The sequence below is a fragment of the Chamaea fasciata genome, unplaced genomic scaffold (genome assembly GCF_029207755.1).
Source record: "Chamaea fasciata isolate MVZ Bird 193981 ecotype frontalis unplaced genomic scaffold, bChaFas1.0.hap1 SCAF_20, whole genome shotgun sequence".
Taxonomy (NCBI): Eukaryota; Metazoa; Chordata; class Aves; order Passeriformes; family Sylviidae; genus Chamaea; species Chamaea fasciata.
In genome coordinates, this window is record NW_027094105.1 from 9,597,418 (window position 1) to 9,615,884 (window position 18,467).

Here is an 18,467-nt window from a genome sequence, read left to right on the forward strand (position 1 = left end):
GCGACGGCGGGACGCGGCGGAGCTGCCTCTCGCCATGGGCGGTGGGTGCCGGGCCCGGGCCCCCCCGGCCGCGGGGCTGCGGCTGCTGCTCGCCCACGCCGTGCTGTTCTGCGCCGCCGGGAGCGCCGCCGGCACCGGCTCCGGTACGCGGGGCGGGACCGCACCGGGAGGGAGGGAGGGAGGGAGGGAGGGAGGGAGACGCGGGGGAGTCGGCACCGGTGGAGCGGCGACATCCCGAACAGGGGGCATTCGGCACCGGGGGGCGCGAGGGGAGCTGGTCCCGCAGGGTCCGGTACCGGGAGTCCCGGGGAAGCGGGGAGCGCTGCGGGACCGGGCCGCGCTCCGGCGGGTCCCGGGCGGGATCGGGCTCCTCACCCCCGGCTGCTCTTCGCCCGCCGGTGCCCAACGGCACCAGGGCAGGCAGGGTGGGCAGGGGCGGCTGCCAGGAGCCCCACGACCACCGCCCGGGGGAGGGTGCCCGCAGCCCCCGGAGCCGCAGGTTTCGGCCCGTCGCGCCTGGCTGGGAGCAAACGCACCCGGGTAGAACAAACTTCCCCTCCGCCTCCCGCAGCGGCCGCGCAGGGACCACACTCAGGGCCCGGGGGAGACATCGCTGGCCCCAGGCGGCCGGGGACTCACGGCAGGGCTGGACCCCGGCCAAGACCGCGGCCACCCCGGGCCGGCCCCAGCAGCGGGCTGAGCGCCAGTGCCCGGCTGCTTCCGGCAGCCTCCGGTCCGGCACGGGGCTTCGCCAAGGAAAGGGCGACAATCCCCGCCCGAGCTGGCAGCCAGGGCCCTTCCCGCTGTCCCCAAACACACTCCCGGTGACGCTGAGGCTGGGAGTGGGGCTGGAGGGCTGGGAGCAGCAGGGATGGCTCTGGTGGCCTCAGCCATCCTTTCGTTCCCGTGCCCATGTGCTGCAGGAGTTCGGCACGTGCTGCCCAACCCCAGGCACAGCAGGAGATGTCAAGGAATAGTGCTGATTATGGCAGGCACCCGTGGAGCATGTGGTTAAATAAAACCCTTTCTCAAACCCCATCAGCTCCCGTCCCCAGCCCGCACAGCGCAGATTCCTTCAGATCCTTACGCAGGGCATTGATTCCAGTCCCTCTTCTGTGAAATTACCCTATTCCCTAAAGAAAAGCAGCATGGACTCGAGGCTCTTGTCAGATTTTACAATTCCTCTCTAAAGCAACATTCTCAGCAAAATGAGCCCAGGCACACGGGCTGCCTCTCTCAAGGGTCTCTGGCCACCTGTGTTCAGCTGGTGCCAGTGGTGACCCCATCTCCAGCAGCTTGCCCAGGTCAACCTCCTGCTGTGGGAGGCGAGGTGTCCACACCCTAGAGTCCCCACAATGTGCACAGGCTGAGCATGTGGAATGCGGCAGGCACCCCCATGGCAGGGGGAGCAGGACCGTGGCAGAGGTGACCCAAACCGAGTGGGTTTGGGCCCAGCAGAGCTGGCGCAGAGCAGGGGGTGTTGCCCTCCCCATCCTGCCAGGAGAGCAGGGATTTCTCCACGCTGGAGCAGCTGGTCCTCTGCAAAACCAGTGACCTCAAGGTGCAGACTTTCCTGTTTTGGCTATGAACATTCCAGAAAGGGAACGTGACCCGTGGCAGCACGGATCCCATGGCCGTGCAGAGGGCAGCCATGCCAGCCCTGCAGGGGACTCCAGGAGCTGGGCTGTGACCTGGCAGAATGTGACAGGTCCAGCCACCAGAAACAGGGGGGCTGGGTGACCCCGGTGCGGCTGGGGAGGTGGCAGGTGCCCCACTGCAGGGCACATCAGCCGCATCTGACGAAAGGAGGGCCCCAGGGGACAGACCTGGCTGTCACTGGCTGGGCTGGACCCCAGGTGGTGGGACAGATAAGGGACAGCCTCTGCCCTGCTCCTTCTCTGGCTTGGCCATCTCTTTACATGTGCCTTATCTTCCTGAGAAGTTCCTCTGGGAGCTGAGGACGGCTGGGGCCAGCGCCTGTGTGTCCTGCTGAGCACAGGACAGGGCCTGGGGACATGCTGGGGACCCACGTGCCTGAAGCAGCTGGAATGGTGTAGTCCTGGAGCTGCACAGCACGGTCAAAGCAAATTTCATTATGTGGGGGGAAAAAAAAATACCTGGGATACACGATATACATGAAAGGAAGACTTTTGTCCAAGCCTTAATTAGGGAGGGAGATATCTGATTGAGAAATTAGGGGAACTGTGCTGTGCCCTGAGGTGCTGTCAGCAGAGCATCCGGGCCCTGCTTCTCCCCAGCGTTGCGCCAGGAGGACCAAAGCCCTAATCTAGTCCTCGGATCTGCTCTCAAAGACCAAATAACAGGATGTTGGGCTGAGGCTGGGATCTCCTGCTCACTTGATATTTGCTGCCCAGAGCACTCCGCTTGACTCCTCACAGGCTGCACCTTGGCTCTGGGCCATGGTGTTTGCTCTCTGTAGACTTCTCCTCTGGCTGTGAGCAGAGCCAGGCTGGTCCCAAGGTGTTTCTCAGTTTTCCCTGCCGATATTGCCCTTGGCTGCTAACTTGCCTTCAGGGGTGCAGTTTTGTTCAAGTGTTCTTTGCAAAGTAAACCTGACCATCCCCTCAGCACTCAGTGCACGACTCGCGCTGCCGAACGGGGGCAGCGGCAGCCCCCCAACGCCGCCGTGTGCCCGAGCCGCAGGCACCGGGGCAGGTGGGGCACAGGCTGTGTCAGTCATGGTGGGGACCTCTGGCAGAGCTGCTTTGCATCCACATATTTACACTGCCCGTGGTCTGTGCCTCCTCCCAGCACACCCCCTCTGCAGTGGGGCTCACAGAGTCAGCCAGGGCTGCAGAGCGAAGGCAGAGAGCCCGGGGGCTGTGTCAGCCCTGCAGCCCCCCCTGGGCAGGTAGCCTGCCTCAGGTGCGGGGGGAGGATCGCCGAGCCCGCGTGCAGCACAGCTGTGGCCCCGGCACGCCGCTCCTGCTCACGCTGCCGCCAGAAGTGATTGCAGATGACAATCTGGCTTTGGTGTGTGTGCTGTGAAGAGTCCGCGGGCCCGAGGAAACCTTCCTGGAGCAGAAAAACAAGTGCGTAAGCGCTCCATCGCCTTCAAAGCCCGCGGCAGCGGGGCCGTGGCCCGTGGAGCGAGCCCGGCTCCATCCCGGCCGTGATTCACCGCAGGTTGCTTTGGCTGCGGTTGGCGGAGCGGATGTTGTCGCCGAAATGTGGCATTTTTCAGCGGTGATGGAGCGTGTGCCGCAGCCCCGGCGGCACGGAGGGGCCGCGCTCCCCGCGCACGCTGCCAGCGGCTTTCCCCATACCTGGAGCCGCGCTGGCAAGGCCGGCGCAGGATTCCTGGCCGGGGCGTGGAGAGGCACGGAGCTGCCGCACAGGGAGGCTCCGTGAGGATGTGAGGGGGTTGGTGTCGCGGGCCAGGACACGCTCCATCCCCTTCCCACCCTTTTGGCTGGAACATGCTGGTCCCACCCCGCCTCGGGGACCCCGCGGCAGTGACACCGCGCTGAACCGTGGGAGGAGACGGCCCGGCCAAGCCCGGCACGCTGCCAAACCCGCCTGGGATCGTGCCCCGCACCGGGGAGGGCCCCGGCAGGGCGAACTCCTCCTGACTCCCCAGGTCAGCTGGAGAGACGGGGCAGGACGCGACCGGCACGGAGCCTGTGGCACGGAGCGTCCTCCCAGCCCCGTGGCTGCGGCGCCCACAAAAGCCCGGCTTCCCCCGGGGTGCTCCGGGCACGGCACGGGGCTGCTCTTCGGGGCTTTTGCCGGGTCTGCGGCAGAGCTGAGTGTGGAGTTACCGGCGTGGGAATAGCCCAGAGGATGCTCCAGCTGTGCTGCAACACCTCCCCCTTTCCAAAAATTTCCATCTTGCAAAACTCCGAACGGGTGGTCTGACCTTAATTTGTCTGAGATAAATAAGATCCTGCCTGCTGCCTCCCGTCTGGAGACATGAAAAGATCCGAGATGAAAGGGAGCCTGATGGAAGTGCTGGGAGCTGAACGTGTCTTTGCAAGTCGGGCCCTGTTCCGTGAGGGATTTGGGACCTCAGGGCTGAGCCTCGGGCTGCCAGGCAGCCCCGAGTGTGTGGCTGTTGGAAGACTGAGCAACTGAGCATAAAATCAACTTTATTTTCCAAAGATGTTAATTTTTTTCCTGCAATTTCTTATGGAAAAATGTGGTTTCTGTTCTGCATGCCCATCCCACCACCCCAGCAATGGAACCTGTTCCCAAATTCCAGAAGAACCTGAAGCAGGTCTGGTCACGAACCACATGGAGCAGCTGATGGACTCAGGAGACCTTCCTCCATCAGCTGGGACACAGGCAGTGGCTGTCCCCATTCCTGCAGCCAGCAGCTCCAGAGCTGGCCATTGTGTTGGTGGCACCTTTGTCCGTGAGCGCTGTGTGTCCTAATGGGGCTGGTGGCCCCCAGTGTGCTCTGACAAAGCCAGGTGTGCTCCAGGAGGTCTGGGCTTTAGGCACTTCCCTCCTCCTGGCACAAAGGCTCTGTCCAGGGTCTGTGGGGACACACCTCGCTCGGTGAGTTGAGGATGCCACTGGTGAGGATTCCAAGAGGCAGCTGCGACAGAGAGCATCCCAATTTCCAGAGCGTTCCTTGGGCAGATGGAAGGCAGAGGAGTCTCTGGCCACCATGGCCTGTGTTTCTCTTTCTCCTGAGCTTTGCTGCTCTTGGAGGGGCTGCGGATGGTGGAGTTACGAGGATCTCCCTGCTCCGGGACGATGCGGAGAGGCTTGGTGTGGATGGTGCTGCCTCGGCGTGGGAGCTGCTCTGCGCCAGGGGGTCTCCCTGTGCCACACGGTCCCACCGCCCCGGGCAGGGCTGGAAGGGGCCCTTATCTCGTCCCTGCAGGCTGGGCATGACGGTGGTGGAGGAAGGGGCCGGGCGGGAGCCGGGAGCGAGCCCAGAGAGGCCCCTTCGATCCGCCGGGGGCGGCGGGCGCCGAGCGGCCCCTGCCAAAGCAAACCGCCCTGACAATGGCTCTTGTTATTAACACGCTCGCTGTTTGCACGGCTTTATCCTGTGCCGGGGCTCCGGGGGCACAGCAGGCACGAGGCTACGCCCCCAGGCCTGGGGGAGAGCACCACAACAGGGCAGGGCTTGGCTCCTGCAGCACAGAACCTCCTGAGCTGGAGCCGGCCGGGCTGTGCCCGAGGCAGCGTCCCCCCCGAGGAGCAGGGAGCCACCAGCTGCAATGGTGCGGTGGCTGGATGGTGATGTCTCTCCCTCTCTCTCTCTCTCTCTCTCTCACTGCAGTGAATCCCTGTTGCTATTTCCCGTGCCAGAACCAAGGGGTGTGTGTGAGGGTCGGCCTGGGAGGATACGAGTGTGACTGCACACGGACGGGGTACTACGGGGTCAACTGCACCTCCCGTAAGTGCCTCTCCCCGGGATCTGGCACCTGTGGGTGCCAGGGCAGCACTGTGCCTACAGCACTCGCTGGCAGCAGGTGTGGCTGGGCCGGCTCCTCAGCAGGGAGAGTGACTGCTCTGTTTCCCCCAGCTGAGGTCTGGACACGTCTCCACAACCTGCTGAAGCCCAGTCCTGCCTTCTACCACTTCATCCTCACCCACTTCAAGTGGTTTTGGGACATTATCAACAGCACCTTCATCAGGGGCACGCTCATGAGGCTCGTGCTGACAGGTGAGGGGTTGGAGGGGGGCTTCAGCAGGGCTTGAGAAGCCCCTGGCATGGCCAGAGGTGTGGGTGGGGATAGCAGGGCTGCAGCGATGCTGAGCAGCTCCTGTGAGCAGGGTGGGCATTGGGCTTGAGTCACCTCACCAGGAGACCCAGAAGGCTGTCACCCTGTCCTCCCAGCACCCTGTCACACTGTCACTGTGCCCGGGGGGCTGCCCAGCCTGGTTGCAGTGGGGTGTAGGGGGTCCCCAGCACTGTGCCAAGCTGCCAGCTGGCTGGAAAACATGAGCAGCTCTTGGCATGCTGCACTCCCCGGGGCCAAGGAGCTCTTTCACAGCTGCACAGAAAGCAGGCTGTGGAAATATGGCCCTTGTTACTCATGTCCCCACATTCATCACTTTGCATAAATATTTAGGTTGCAGCTCTTGGAGCCGTAGCGACACACTCACAAGGCTCCGGCTGTTGGCTTCACCATTTCTATGGGTTTGTCATCTCATTCATCATCCAAGAATCCACTTAGCACATTAGCACGAGCCCTCCTTTTCTGCAGGGAACTGCAGCCTTTCAAAGGCCCGCAGCAAAGCCCAGGGCACCCACATGCCTCCACTGCTGGTACCTTTCTGGTTTTTGGGGTGTCTGGCAGCACGGAGCAGGCGGGCAGGGACCAGAGGCAGAGCCTGTGGGTTGCTGCCTCAAGCCCCACAGTGGTGACCCCCCTCTCTCTTTTCAGTTCGTGCCAATCTCATCCCCAGCCCCCCCACTTTCAACTCTGACTACGGCTACATCAGCTGGGAGGCCTATGCCAATGTCAGCTATTACACCCGTGTCCTCCCGCCCGTGCCGGACGACTGCCCCACGCCCATGGGCACCAAAGGTATGTGGCTGGTCCAGGGGACCCACACCCTGAGTGTTTCCCACCCAGCCAAGGCCGAGTTTTGCTGCCATGGACACATCTGCAAGGCAGTGCCATGTGCCATCAGTGTCCTGCCCGGGCTGGCTCTGCAGCAGGAGGAGCCTGATGGCATCCAGATTGCTGCTGGGACAGCTCAGGCTGAGCTGCTGGGGCATGTCATGGCCTGTGTGAGAGGGCTGCAAGGTGCCTGTGCAGATGAGTCTGTGCCTGATGCTGCAGCAGATACCACCAGCAGCCCTGCTGGGTTGGCACCGGGCATCTGCCCTCAGCCTCCATCCTTTGCAGGGAAGCTGAAGCTCCCCGAGCCCCAGCTCCTGGCGGAGAGGTTCCTGCTGCGGCAGAAGTTCGAGGCTGATCCCCGAGGCACCAACATGATGTTTGCCTTCTTCGCCCAGCATTTCACCCACCAGTTCTTCAAGACATCTGGGAGGATGGGACGTGGCTTCACCAAGGCGCTGGGGCACGGGGTGAGGCCGTGGGCGCGGCGGGAGCGAGGGCTGCCGGGGTTCCTGTCCCTCTCGGAGCAGCCTCGATGCCCTGTGCTCTCCACAGGTGGACCTGGGACATTTGTATGGGGACAACCTGCAGCGGCAGCACCAGCTGAGACTCTTCCGAGACGGGAAGCTGAAATTCCAGGTACCACCCAGCACAACTGAAACACACCCCAGCCCTGTGAGCCAGGGTTGCCTGAAGCCCGTGTTCCTCTGGCAGCCCTTGGGAGACCCCAGCCCTGACACCTTGTGTAGCTGACAGCTGCTGGTGTTTGGGGCTGTATGAGGGAGGTGTTTCCATTCCACTCACCTCTTGCAGGGGAGCCTTAGAGAGGCACCTCCTGGCTGGGTGGGCTTTTCCCGGGATCTTTCTGCCCCCTCTGCCCTTTCTGCCCTCTCGTTGTTGCGTCCCCAGGTGGTGAATGGAGAGGTGTACCCGCCCACGGTCACCGAGGCTCCTGTTCACATGGTGTACCCGTCGGGCGTGCCCAAGGAGCAGCAGCTGGCCGTGGGGCAGGAGGTGTTCGGGCTGCTGCCGGGGCTCTGCGTGTACGCCACGCTCTGGCTGCGCGAGCACAACCGCGTCTGCGACCTGCTCAAGCGGGACCATCCCACCTGGAGCGACGAGCAGCTCTTCCAGACGGCACGGCTCATCCTCATCGGTGAGGAACAGGTGCCGCCCTGGCCCCCCCCCCTGGGCGGCCCCCTGGCCAGGCCCTTCTTGAGGGTAATAGCCAAACTGCCTTTGGGGCATTTCCTCTGGCATCCTTCTGGGAATCGTTTGTTTTGGCCCATATAGCGAAAAAATTGGCTTTGGTCCATCAAAAATGGTCAGGAGGTGGCGGATGGCTGCTGTGGGAGACGTGGGTAACGCCTCAGGTACAGAGCCGGTGCCTCCTGCTGCTGCCAGCTGCTTCTTTTCTCCTGCCCAGGGGAGACCATTAAGATCGTTGTTGAAGACTACGTCCAGCACCTCAGTGGGTACTACCTGAGCCTCAAGTTCGACCCCGAGCTGTTGTTTGGGTCGCAGTTCCAGTACCGGAATCGCATCGCCGTGGAGTTCAACCAGCTCTATCACTGGCACGGGCTGATGCCCGACTCCTTCATCATCCAGGGACAAGAGTACAGCTACGAGCAGTTCCTCTACAACACCTCCATGCTCACGGACTACGGCGTGGAGGCACTGGTGGAGTCCTTCTCCAAGCAGGTAGCAGGCAGGGTAAGGTCCTTTGCCCTCCCCAGGAGGGACACTCACGCAGTGGGGCACATGTCACGCCGAGTCTGCCCAGGGCTGCACCTGCTGGCCACATCAGGAGTGCTCCCCACCAGCACGGCGGCGAGGCTGGCCCTGGCCAGTCCCCGCTCCTTCTCCTTGGTGCTCTGCAGCAAACATTCCGGTGATGCCAGGAGCCCGTGGAAGCCGGGGTCTCCCCGCCCGGCGGTGCAGCAGCGTCTGGCGCTGTTCTTTGCTGCCATCGCATGGATGTTTCCTTCCAAGCGATTGCGGCTCCATTCCTGACCCTCTTTGCTTGTGCCAAGCAGCTGAGCTGAGGCTGAGCCTGAGGCCCTTTGGGATCTCCCAGTGAGCCTGAAATCTCCCTCATCATCGCAGGTCACTGGGTGACTGTCCACCCTGGACGTCTCCTGCCCTGGGAACAGGGCTGACCTGACCAGGCTGCTCTACAGCTGGTTTGTGCACCGTCCACCTCCTCTTGCTGCTGCAATGATGTGCTGGTGTCCACAACACGAGCCCAGCATGCTTTAGTGTGGTGGCCCTCTGGAGCTGATGCCGGTGCTGCCTTGTGCCTGATGTGTGCTCCTCCTTGTGCTCTCCCCCCCAGATCGGTGGCGGACAGACCATCAACGCCAATGTCTTGCACGTGGCTGTTGGGGTCATCAAGGAGTCCCGGCAGCTGAGGCTACAACCCTTCAATGAGTATCGGAAAAGGTTTGGCATGAAGCCCTACAAGTCCTTCCAGGAGCTGACAGGTAGGGCTGCAGTGCTGCTCCTGGGGCTTGGCTGGGGCAGGGGAGGTGCTCTGCCCGTCCCTGCTCATGGCCCCGCAGTGGGCTGATGCAGGGGATGCAGGGGTCCTTGCTCCTGGGGGCTGGAGGACTGGTCCAGAGCACAGTCCCTGGCCTGGAAGTCAGGCTTGCCGCAGCCTGCGAGGGAGCCACCCTCCCTTTGCCCACTGCAAGTCCTTGCCGGGTGTGATTCTCTTGCTAGAGCACTCTGATGTTCACTTGGTGCAGGAGAGGAAGAGAAGGCAGCAGAGCTGGAGGAGCTGTATGGAGACATCGACGCCCTGGAGTTTTACCCAGGCTTGCTGCTCGAGAAACCCCAACCCAACGGCATTTTTGGGGAAAGCATGGTGGAGATCGGAGCTCCGTTTTCCCTGAAGGGGCTTTTTGGAAATCCCATCTGCTCCCCAGAGTACTGGAAACCCAGTACCTTTGGTGGAGCAACTGGCTTTGAGATCGTTAAGACGGCATCCCTGGAGAAGCTGGTGTGCCTCAACGTGAGGAAGTGCCCGTACGTGGCGTTCCACGTGCCGGACGCTGCGGAGCACGGCAGCCCTCGGGCTGGAGGATCATCCACAGAGCTCTAGCAGGGATGACCTGCCCAGGTAGGGAGTGGCCTTGCCCTGGCGCAGGCTGAGCTGAGCTCCCGGCCCGGTGCTGAGTGTCCTGTTCCTTCCTGCAGTGACTGGTGGGGACACAGGAACCTGCCACCCCTGTGCCCAACAGAAACAGGACAGGACACGGTCCCACCCTGGGTGCCCTCCATGCCAGCCCTCGAGGAGAGGCTGCTCCCTGCTCTCTGAAAAACTCGAGTGCCTCGGGAGTGTGGCTGCCAGCTCTGTCCTCAGCAGACTCCGTTCTCTTGACAGCGAATACCTTGCACGAAACAGCTTTGGAGTTCCCCAGGGGACACTCTGGACTCCCCAGTGCTTTGTCACCTTCCATCCCCGCTGCCTCCCAGCACCAGGCCACCAGCAGCCCCTCTTCCAGAGGGGTCATATCCACATTATGCCTGAAAACCATTTTGAGAATTAGTGAAAGGTGTAAGGCTGGAAAAATTTAATTTTAGTTAACTGGTTAGCACTGACTTAACTCTTGCTCACCAGGAGTCCAGTCTTTCTTCACACAACATCTGTTTCCAGTAGACACTCCTTCCTGCTCAGAACAGGAGCCCAGAGCCCAGGGAGCACTCCCTCCTCCCCTGCTGCACCTGGTGAAGCGATGAGCTGCCTGAGGGATGCAGAGGAGGTGGCAGCGTGCAGAGGGACGGGGAGGACACAGTGTTTGTGCTGCCCAGCAGTGGATGAGCTTGCAGTAAAAGTCTGTTCTGATCCAATTCTCCTGCAACAGCCTGCCCAGCACACATGCACAGCTGGGAGAAGGAACCAAAGCAGTCTCTCCTGGAGGAGACCAGAGAGGAGCATGAGGTCACATCCCCAGACCTGCTGTGTCATGCTGGCTTGGACCCTGGCATGTTCCACTGGCTGCCAACCCGGGGCTGCACCCAGCAAGATGCTACCTCTGTGCACACAAAGGGATGGAGTCTCTTCCATCCCAGAATCATCACCCTTTTCTGCACTAACAGCTCAGCAAACGCATCCTCACAGCACACACAGCCTGCTTCTGTCCTCCTCCCAAAACACACCTCAGTCCTTGCCCAGCCACATGGTAGCTGGCAGCCACTGTCACTGGCCTTGATCCCCATCAGATCCCGATTAAGCTCCAGGAAAAAGGATATTTAATAAACGATTTTAAAAACTCCTCTATTTCTGGCTGTGCTCACCAGCACTGTGCTGGGTCATTGCTGACCCATGAAGCAATCATCCTCCCTTAGATGCTTCCATGGGGGTCTGTGAGCGTGCTGAGGCGGTCTGGACTTTCCTCCCCTCTGGCCCCAGCCCCGTGCTGCTGCAATGCCACTGGACAGAGCGTTTGGACAATGCTGTCAGGCACAGGGTGGGATTGTTGGGGTTGTCCTGGGCAGGGCAAGGAGTTGGACTGTGAAGATGTTTGTGGGTCTCTTCCAATTCAGGATATTCTGTAATTCCGCGGTGACACAGCGCTCAGACCAACATTGTGTATTTCTATCACATAAAAACTATCCACACGTAGATCTGACTGCCTGGCTGTTTTGTAGACATGGAACAGCCACAGTCTGCGAGAGAACACGCAGCTGCGGCCCCTTCCTGTGCTGTCCTGGAGGAGGGGAGCACTCCTGAGCCTCCGCTCCACCCCGGCAGGATTCCCAGGGAGGTGTTACAGGAATTTTAAACCAGGGAGGTTTAAAGGGCTGGTGCCTTGGCAGGGACGTGGTAGGAGAACGTCATAGCAAGGGAACGTCTCCAGGCAGAGACTCCCAAGGCATGAGCCTTCTCACTCACTCTCTTCAGCCCTTCAGGAATGGGATGGCATTACCAGGATATCTGGATTTTAGTTTCCTAGGGGATGTGGGGAGGCAGGGAGGCCAACAGGACCTGCTTCACCTGCTCCGTGCTGCCCTGGGCTGGCCCTGCCCCGTCCTGGCACATGCACAGCCCAGTGCTCCCAGTCCCACCATGTCGTGCAGAAGCGCTGAGCAGCAATCCAAGAGCAGGACTGGCTCCTTCCCCGCCCACACGTGCCTGCAGCCAGCCCAGAACACTTCCAGCAGTGCGTGTGACCGCCCTTCCTGGCCAGGAGCTGCTCCAGCCCCGAGCATCCCTGCCATCCATCTGGTGAGAGGCACGAGCTCGGCTCGTTTCAGTTAAACCACAAACATCCTGTGTGTGCTCGTGGCTATCACCAGCTGCCAGCGCTGCCGTGGGAGCAGCCGATAACTGCACCAGAGCCCCCGGGGCACACCCAGAGCAGCCTGGGCGCTCTCTGCCAGCAAGCGGGAATGTTCCACTGGGAGCCAGCTCGGCTGAGCCACCTCGGGCAAACCTGGCACCTCTTCCAACCAGTCCGGGACAGCAGAGCATCCCTCTCCTGCTAGCAGGAAAAGCTTTGAAATGGTTTCTTTGAAGGACCAACACATACCAACCCCAGGAACAGCATCCAACACGCTACTGACATCTCCTCCAGGAGCCCGGGCACGCACAGCCGCACACACAGAGCTTCCCCCAGCCCAGCTCTGCTCAGCTCTTGTTTGCTGGGCTGCTTTTCCAGCCATGGCAGCGTTTGCATCCTCACGAGGTGGTGTTTGGTGTGGCCACCAGCATCACCCAACCACGGCAAGGGCTCCCTGTTGTGCTGTGGGGCCGGTGCAGAGGAGAGTACCCTCCGTTTGAGCTCTTGGTAAACACAGCTCGTAGGACACCCTCTGTGTGTTTAAACAGGCCTCTGAGGAGCCCAGCTGTGGCTTGCCTGCGGTGGGGATGGACAGGGACACCAGGATGGGGCTGCCTGGGTTCCTGCAGCAACAATGAAAACATCCATCTGGGCTCGTGTGGCCTCAGAGGCGAGGACCGACTGAGCAGGAGGAGAAAAGCAATCCCCTGTTGGAGGGAGCCTCCGGACTCTCCCAGCCTGCCCCGGCCAGTGACTGCACGGGAAAGCCCGTTTGGATTTTCAGCAGAGGCATCTTTTGAACGTTTCACAAGGAAGGGGCAGATGGGAGGCCAGAAGAACTCAGTGTAATCTTTCCTTTGCTAAATCTTGTCCTGCACTGCCTGGCACCACGATTAAATGTCCACGTTGAGCTCATCCTGGGATTTCACTCCTGCCCTCGCCAAGCAACCCTCCGTGCTTCCTTGTGCACTCACATTCCGTGCCCAAACCCTGCTGTTTGTGTTGGAACATCACTGACTGTGAGCAAACCCAGGTGATGCCACAGGGGCCTGTATTACCCGTCATTCCTGGCTGCCTCCCTGCACTGTGCTGCTCCTTCCTAAACAAAACATTTCCCAGAGGCAACGCACCTACCTGACAAGCGCTTTTTCAACTCCTATTTATAGAACTCCTTGAAAATTCAGCTTGAAGAAAGGGCAAAAGCAGCAGCAGCAGCCTTTTTTCCCAGCTCAGCCTCCTCTCCCTGCTCACAGCTGTGTGGCCTGTGCATGAAGGAGCAGCAGGGTTAGGGCACAGCTTCTCACTCCCTTGTGCTTGTTATATTTTCCAGACCAATGATTAATTGGATTCAGACCTTTTTTCTTCTCCTCTTTTGCTACTGGCACTGCAAACCACCTCTCCCACACCCGAGCACAGGAGGTTCCTCAGCAGGAGTCACCTTGCTCCAGGCCACTGGACACAGAGCAGCAGGAGAGGGTTTGATCCTGTTACAGTTTTGCTGCCACAGGGGGCGAAAAAAAGACAGCACTTTATAAAACTGAAACTTCAAAGCAACTCCAGCAGACAGCTCTGCCTTGATCCCCTCTCCAGGACGGGTTATATGATGATGCTAAAATGCACCTTGTCTGCACAACAGACTTTACTGAATCTCATCCTAGATATGAGTTACAGTTACTTTGATATTTTCCTTCAATGTGCTGATATTCACATTGAATGATTTAATTTCATATAACTTACACAGGTTTTTTTTTTTTCTGCAATTCTCAGATGAAAAGAAATAATCTCTCACCACATTTGAAAACCTGGATTTTTGCCAGTTTCCTCAAAACAGCTACAATCTGTGCCAACTCAGTCCTTTTAAATTACAGATAATTTATTTTTCTGCTCATACTACTTTTTAAAACACAGTTTAAATAGATACAGTTAGAAAGTCTCTTTTTCTAGCCCAAGATCCATTCTTATTAAGATCCTATTAAGATCCACATACACATTTGCAATTCTTCCTGGTGTTCCAAAGTGCTTTACATAAAAATTGCAATTAAATTTGATCATTAAACATGGCATTACACTGGGACATGTATTTAGGTAATGATAGTCTACTTACTACTCCTGAAGGCAGAGAGAACTTTAGCACAGATTTAGTAATTTTAGCACGAGATGAAATTCTGAGGTTATTCAAGTCCTCATTCTGCATTTTGCCCATAAAATTCTCGTTGCTGCTGCTCAGCACAGGTCGGAACTCTTTGTAGCAGACAGTCTCTCTGAAGAGGCAGAGCTCATTTTCTGATCAAGTGAGTACTGTGAACTCCAAGGACAGGTATTTTAGAACCCAAGAATGTATTAAGAGCTGTAATTGCATTTATGTCTCGGGGAAGGTTAAGGGAAGAAGAACTCTCTCCAGGCTGAAAAGCAATTTTCAGGATGAAGCCAGGGGTTGTCGTTATTTGTAGGCGAGAAAGGAACAAAAATTTGAGGCCAAGTGTAAGAACAAGGTACTCCCAGGAAGGAGACTGCAAATTGTGGAATGGAACATGGGACCTCACGCCTTTAACTGGAGCAGTTCAGCACCAGGTTAAATAAGTTTTGAATTTTAAAAACTTTTTTATTTGCAGTCTCAGTTCTTGTCTTAGGGAGTTGGGGGCCACATCTCAATGGAAACGTGCAAGGACTCTGAGACATGACAACAGACAATCTCCTAAAATGACTGAATTGTGTTAGAACTTCGTGGTAAGTAAAACACATTTGAATTGCATAGAAATGAGACTGTTTCAGTTGTAGATACGGAATTAATTTAAGAAAATGTTAGGAACTCGTTGCTATTTTTAATGAGCAAAAGTCAAAGTGCATGAAGGGGAGGAATACATACCCACAGGATGGAGGAGAGAGAACAATCCCTAGCACAAGAACATCCCACAGCACAACTACACCTACGGGCCCTTGGCAGCAATGCCTCAGTCTATTTCCAGATCACTGTCTTCACTGTAGCACGCAGATGGATTATGTATAGAAGTCAGGAGCAGTACGTCTTTTTCTGGCAGCAAACCACACTCCTGCAGAAAAGCCTCCAGGTCTACAGCAAAGAAATCTTCTCCAAGCTGGTCAGTGATGCGCACGAAGTTGCCGATGAGCTCCCCTGCCTTGTAGACCAGCAGAGCTGGCAGGGCATTGTTGGTGAAGCGAGTGCTGGCACCAATGAGGGAACTCTTCACTCTGCAGAATTTCACTGTTGGGTACTCAGCAGCCAGGCAGATCATGCAGCCGTTGAGGGATTCGGTGCCAGGGATGTCATCTTCATAAATATGGATCATGATCAGTGTGCTCTTGTGCTCTTTGTCCACGGTGTCCAGGAATGCTTCTCCACTGGTGATCTCAAACACCTGCTTGAACTGCTGCCCACTGTACAACTGCTGCCTCATCTCCTCCATCCGCTGCTTCCTGTAGCGCTGCAGGAACTCCTCGTCGTCCTCGTCGTTGTGGATCATGTTGTATTCTTGCAAAGTCATCTAAAAAACACACGTGGAGATTCCTGAAAAACATCTGCACCGCTATGTGGGTCACTTACGTAATGAGAATGGAAATCAAGAGGATTAATGTGGGTCACTCATCTTTAATAACAGCAAAGTGCAACCCATGAAGGCTCAAGCACCCTGTGTATTACACTCCATTCTGATCTAATTAGAAACCACGTCCAGTGGGAACAGTGATTTCAGCCCCGAGTATTCCAGTTCTCACAAGCTGCACTAATAGCACAAGTGGCTGCTCCATGCTCCCACTTTAATCCAGGTTAATGGTGGCCATGTGCTTTCCCCGAGCTGGGAGCGCTGATTTGGAAACTGTGCCTGACCTAAGATGAGCCTCTCTCTCATCAGCTTTTCATTTAGCTTTGCAGTTAACATTTTGTGGCACCATCGTGTCTGTAGAATTGAAATTAACAGGATTTTATGTATTTTACATCTGTTCGCTTGCTTCATTAAACTTATCTGCATCACTCAAGGAGAGCACAGCCAGCTTCCATCATCTGAAGGCACAAACATGTCTGCAAATAAGTAACTTTTCTGACTACAGCTCAGAGCCAGTTTATAGCCCAGCTGATTAAAACCATTCACTCCAACATCTTCAATTTCTGGAGCTCTTACTGTACAACTCTTCACATTAATCCCCTGAAGTTGACTTACTTCATCAACAGACGAGAAATCTGGAAAAAGCTGTTGGACTTCTTTGGTATTGCAGCTAAGTCACTTACTTGTTATCACAGGCAAACAAAACTGCTAAACACTTAAGTAGCATTTTAATTCCTCTGTGCCATCCTACCTTTCCGTTGATTTTTTCCTGAAGCTCTTTCTGCTTCTGCTTCTCAGCCTCGTCATCCAGGTGAGACCTGCAGGTCATGGACAGCTTCTTGATGAGCCTCTCCATCTCCCTGCGCTGCTCCTGCCGCTGCTCCGTTTCCAGCTGCTTAAACCTCCTCCAATCATTAATGACTCCCTTAGGACCTGCAGTTAAATGTGGAGGGATTTTGTACTAAGAAGACAACACAATTTCACCTACCATTTACAATCAAGGAATAATTTATAAGTCAGGAAAACAGCGACCCCGGAACGTAAACGTTTCTGTAACGGTGCAAAACACTGAAATAAGTCATTTGCCATTTGCATGTCCTTGAGTTTCTATTTTTTTTTTTTTAAATAAGGAGGCTACAATTTATTTAACTAGGCTAGTCTTGTAATTGTCCCAAAGATTAATATCTGTGCTCTTGAAATAGAACCACCAGCCCACAAGAGTTCCCCTACTGTTAGTATGGCTTTCATCAGAACAAAAATAATGATATATTATCAACCAAATTGTACGAATCAGCCTTGTCTCAGCTTTCTATCCAAACCTTGACTGCTTCAGAAATAATGCTGAATTTGAATTCTCTCAGAGGAGAAGTCAGACATTATAAAAAGAACAGCTATTAAAAGCAAGGTTGGACAACAGCCAGGAATTGCTCACCCCCTGACTCAAATATGCCCAAACCCAGGAGTTTCATTTCAATAAAAGAATTTTAGAAGCGCATACAAAATTTCCAAAAAAACAAAGGATTTACAAAAGAAGTACATGGATATGATGATACCTGTGTTGACAGCGCTGCCATCGCTGCTGAGCTCCACCTCGCCCACACTTTCAGGAATGCTGCTCTCCCCCTCTTCTTTATCCTCCTTCTCACTGTCTTCATCCTCACCCTCACTGCTGCTGTAATAATACTGCAGCTTCTCACCAAGCAGTTTATCATCCGTAGAAGTCATTATGCTCTAAAAGTAAATTAACAAAACAGAGGATGTGTTTCTGATCAAAAATGCATCGCGATGGTCCTTTACTTCCTCAGGGCAGTTTTTAACCCCAGGAGAACACAGCCCCTCCTCAAACAGCCCTCGATGCAGTCAGCCACCTGGGTTAATTCTTCAGTCACAATTTAAAACTCAGTTTAAAGCCTTACTGGACAGCTCCATCAGGCTGATTCCCAGCTACTGAGTATTATTTAACAACAATTTATTTGAGCTGAAAAACTATCACTGTAACAAAGCAAATCAAGGCGTTCTGACCTGTATTCCTTTCCAGTCTTTCAGAGAGAGACAAGCTTCAGCCAAGACCTGGAAGAAGAAATTTCAATCAAATCAGTTGATTTGGGCTCACGCTTGACTGTGCAGGGGTCTCCCAGCCAGCCCCGGCCGTGTGCGAGACACAGACCCCGCCATCAGCCCACGGACACAGACCGGCTCCCGGTTTTGCTGCCGAACGCTGCAGGTTCGGCGGGAGCTAGCCCCAGATCGAGCGGATTACAGCGCCAGATGGCCCGCGATTACCGCGACCGCCCCGCAGCGGGGCCGGGCCTGCGGCGGGACACGCCGGGCCGGGGCCGGTTATCCCCGCGGGCCCCGAGCGAACCGGCCCGGCTCCCACCGCCCGCCCCGGCCGATCCCCGCCCCGCGCCGCCGCCCCGAGCCCCGACCCGGGATGCTGCGGGGCCCGGGAGCACCGGCCCCAGCGGCGCTTCCCGAGCGCAGCGAAGAGACCCCCCACAGCCCCCCGCCCGCCTCACCGCTCCCGGCCCGGCCTCACAACTCCCGGCCCCGCCGCCTCACCGCTCCCGGCCCGGCCTCACAACTCCCGGCCCCGCTGCCTCACCGCTCCCGGCCCGGCCTCACAACTCCCGGCCCCGCCGCCTCACCGCTCCCGGCCCGGCCTCACAACTCCCGGCCCCGCCGCCTCACCGCTCCCGGCCCGGCCTCACAACTCCCGGCCCCGCCGCCTCACCGCTCCCGGCCCGGCCTCACAACTCCCGACCCCGCCGCCTCACCGCTCCCGGCCCGGCCTCACAACTCCCGGCCCCGCCGCCTCACCGCTCCCGGCCCGGCCTCACAACTCCCGGCCCCGCCGCCTCACCGCTCCCGCCGCCTTCCGGGGCCGCCGCGCGGGGCACGGCGGGAAGGAGGCGGCCGGGGGCGGAGACGGGCCCGGGCCGGCCCGGCGGGACCGCCCGCCCAGGGAACGGGAACGGGAACGGGAACGGGAACGGCACCGACACGGCGGGACCGCCCACCCAGGGAACGGGAACGGCACCGACACGGCGGGACCGCCCGCCCAGGGAACGGGA

The 18,467-nt window shown here is 57.6% G+C and overlaps 2 protein-coding genes across 4 annotated transcripts; one reads left to right on the plus strand and one right to left on the minus strand.

Moving 5' to 3' along the window:
* On the plus strand, positions 1-11,193 carry PTGS1 (prostaglandin-endoperoxide synthase 1). Its single transcript, XM_066201256.1, has 11 exons — positions 1-143; positions 5,258-5,374; positions 5,504-5,644; positions 6,369-6,512; positions 6,837-7,018; positions 7,104-7,187; positions 7,458-7,704; positions 7,975-8,261; positions 8,884-9,031; positions 9,296-9,669; positions 9,747-11,193. Exons 1-10 carry the CDS (start codon positions 35-37, stop codon positions 9,649-9,651), a joined length of 1,815 nt encoding a protein of 604 aa, XP_066057353.1. The 5' UTR covers positions 1-34; the 3' UTR covers positions 9,652-9,669; positions 9,747-11,193.
* Positions 11,194-13,688: 2,495 nt separating this feature from the next.
* Positions 13,689-18,299, minus strand: PDCL (phosducin like). 3 transcript variants are annotated; one of them, XM_066201455.1, is made up of 5 exons: positions 18,214-18,299; positions 17,416-17,463; positions 16,947-17,124; positions 16,145-16,326; positions 13,689-15,336 (listed from the first exon to the last, which is right to left on the minus strand). In XM_066201455.1, exons 3-5 carry the CDS (start codon positions 17,116-17,118, stop codon positions 14,785-14,787), a joined length of 906 nt encoding a protein of 301 aa, XP_066057552.1. In that variant the 5' UTR covers positions 17,119-17,124; positions 17,416-17,463; positions 18,214-18,299; the 3' UTR covers positions 13,689-14,784. The 3 variants fall into 3 exon arrangements, with proteins under 3 accessions (XP_066057552.1, XP_066057550.1, XP_066057549.1); XM_066201453.1 differs by having other exon boundaries at positions 18,257-18,279; XM_066201452.1 differs by lacking the exon at positions 18,214-18,299 and adding an exon at positions 17,913-18,000.
* Between the last annotated feature and the right edge of the window lie 168 nt (positions 18,300-18,467).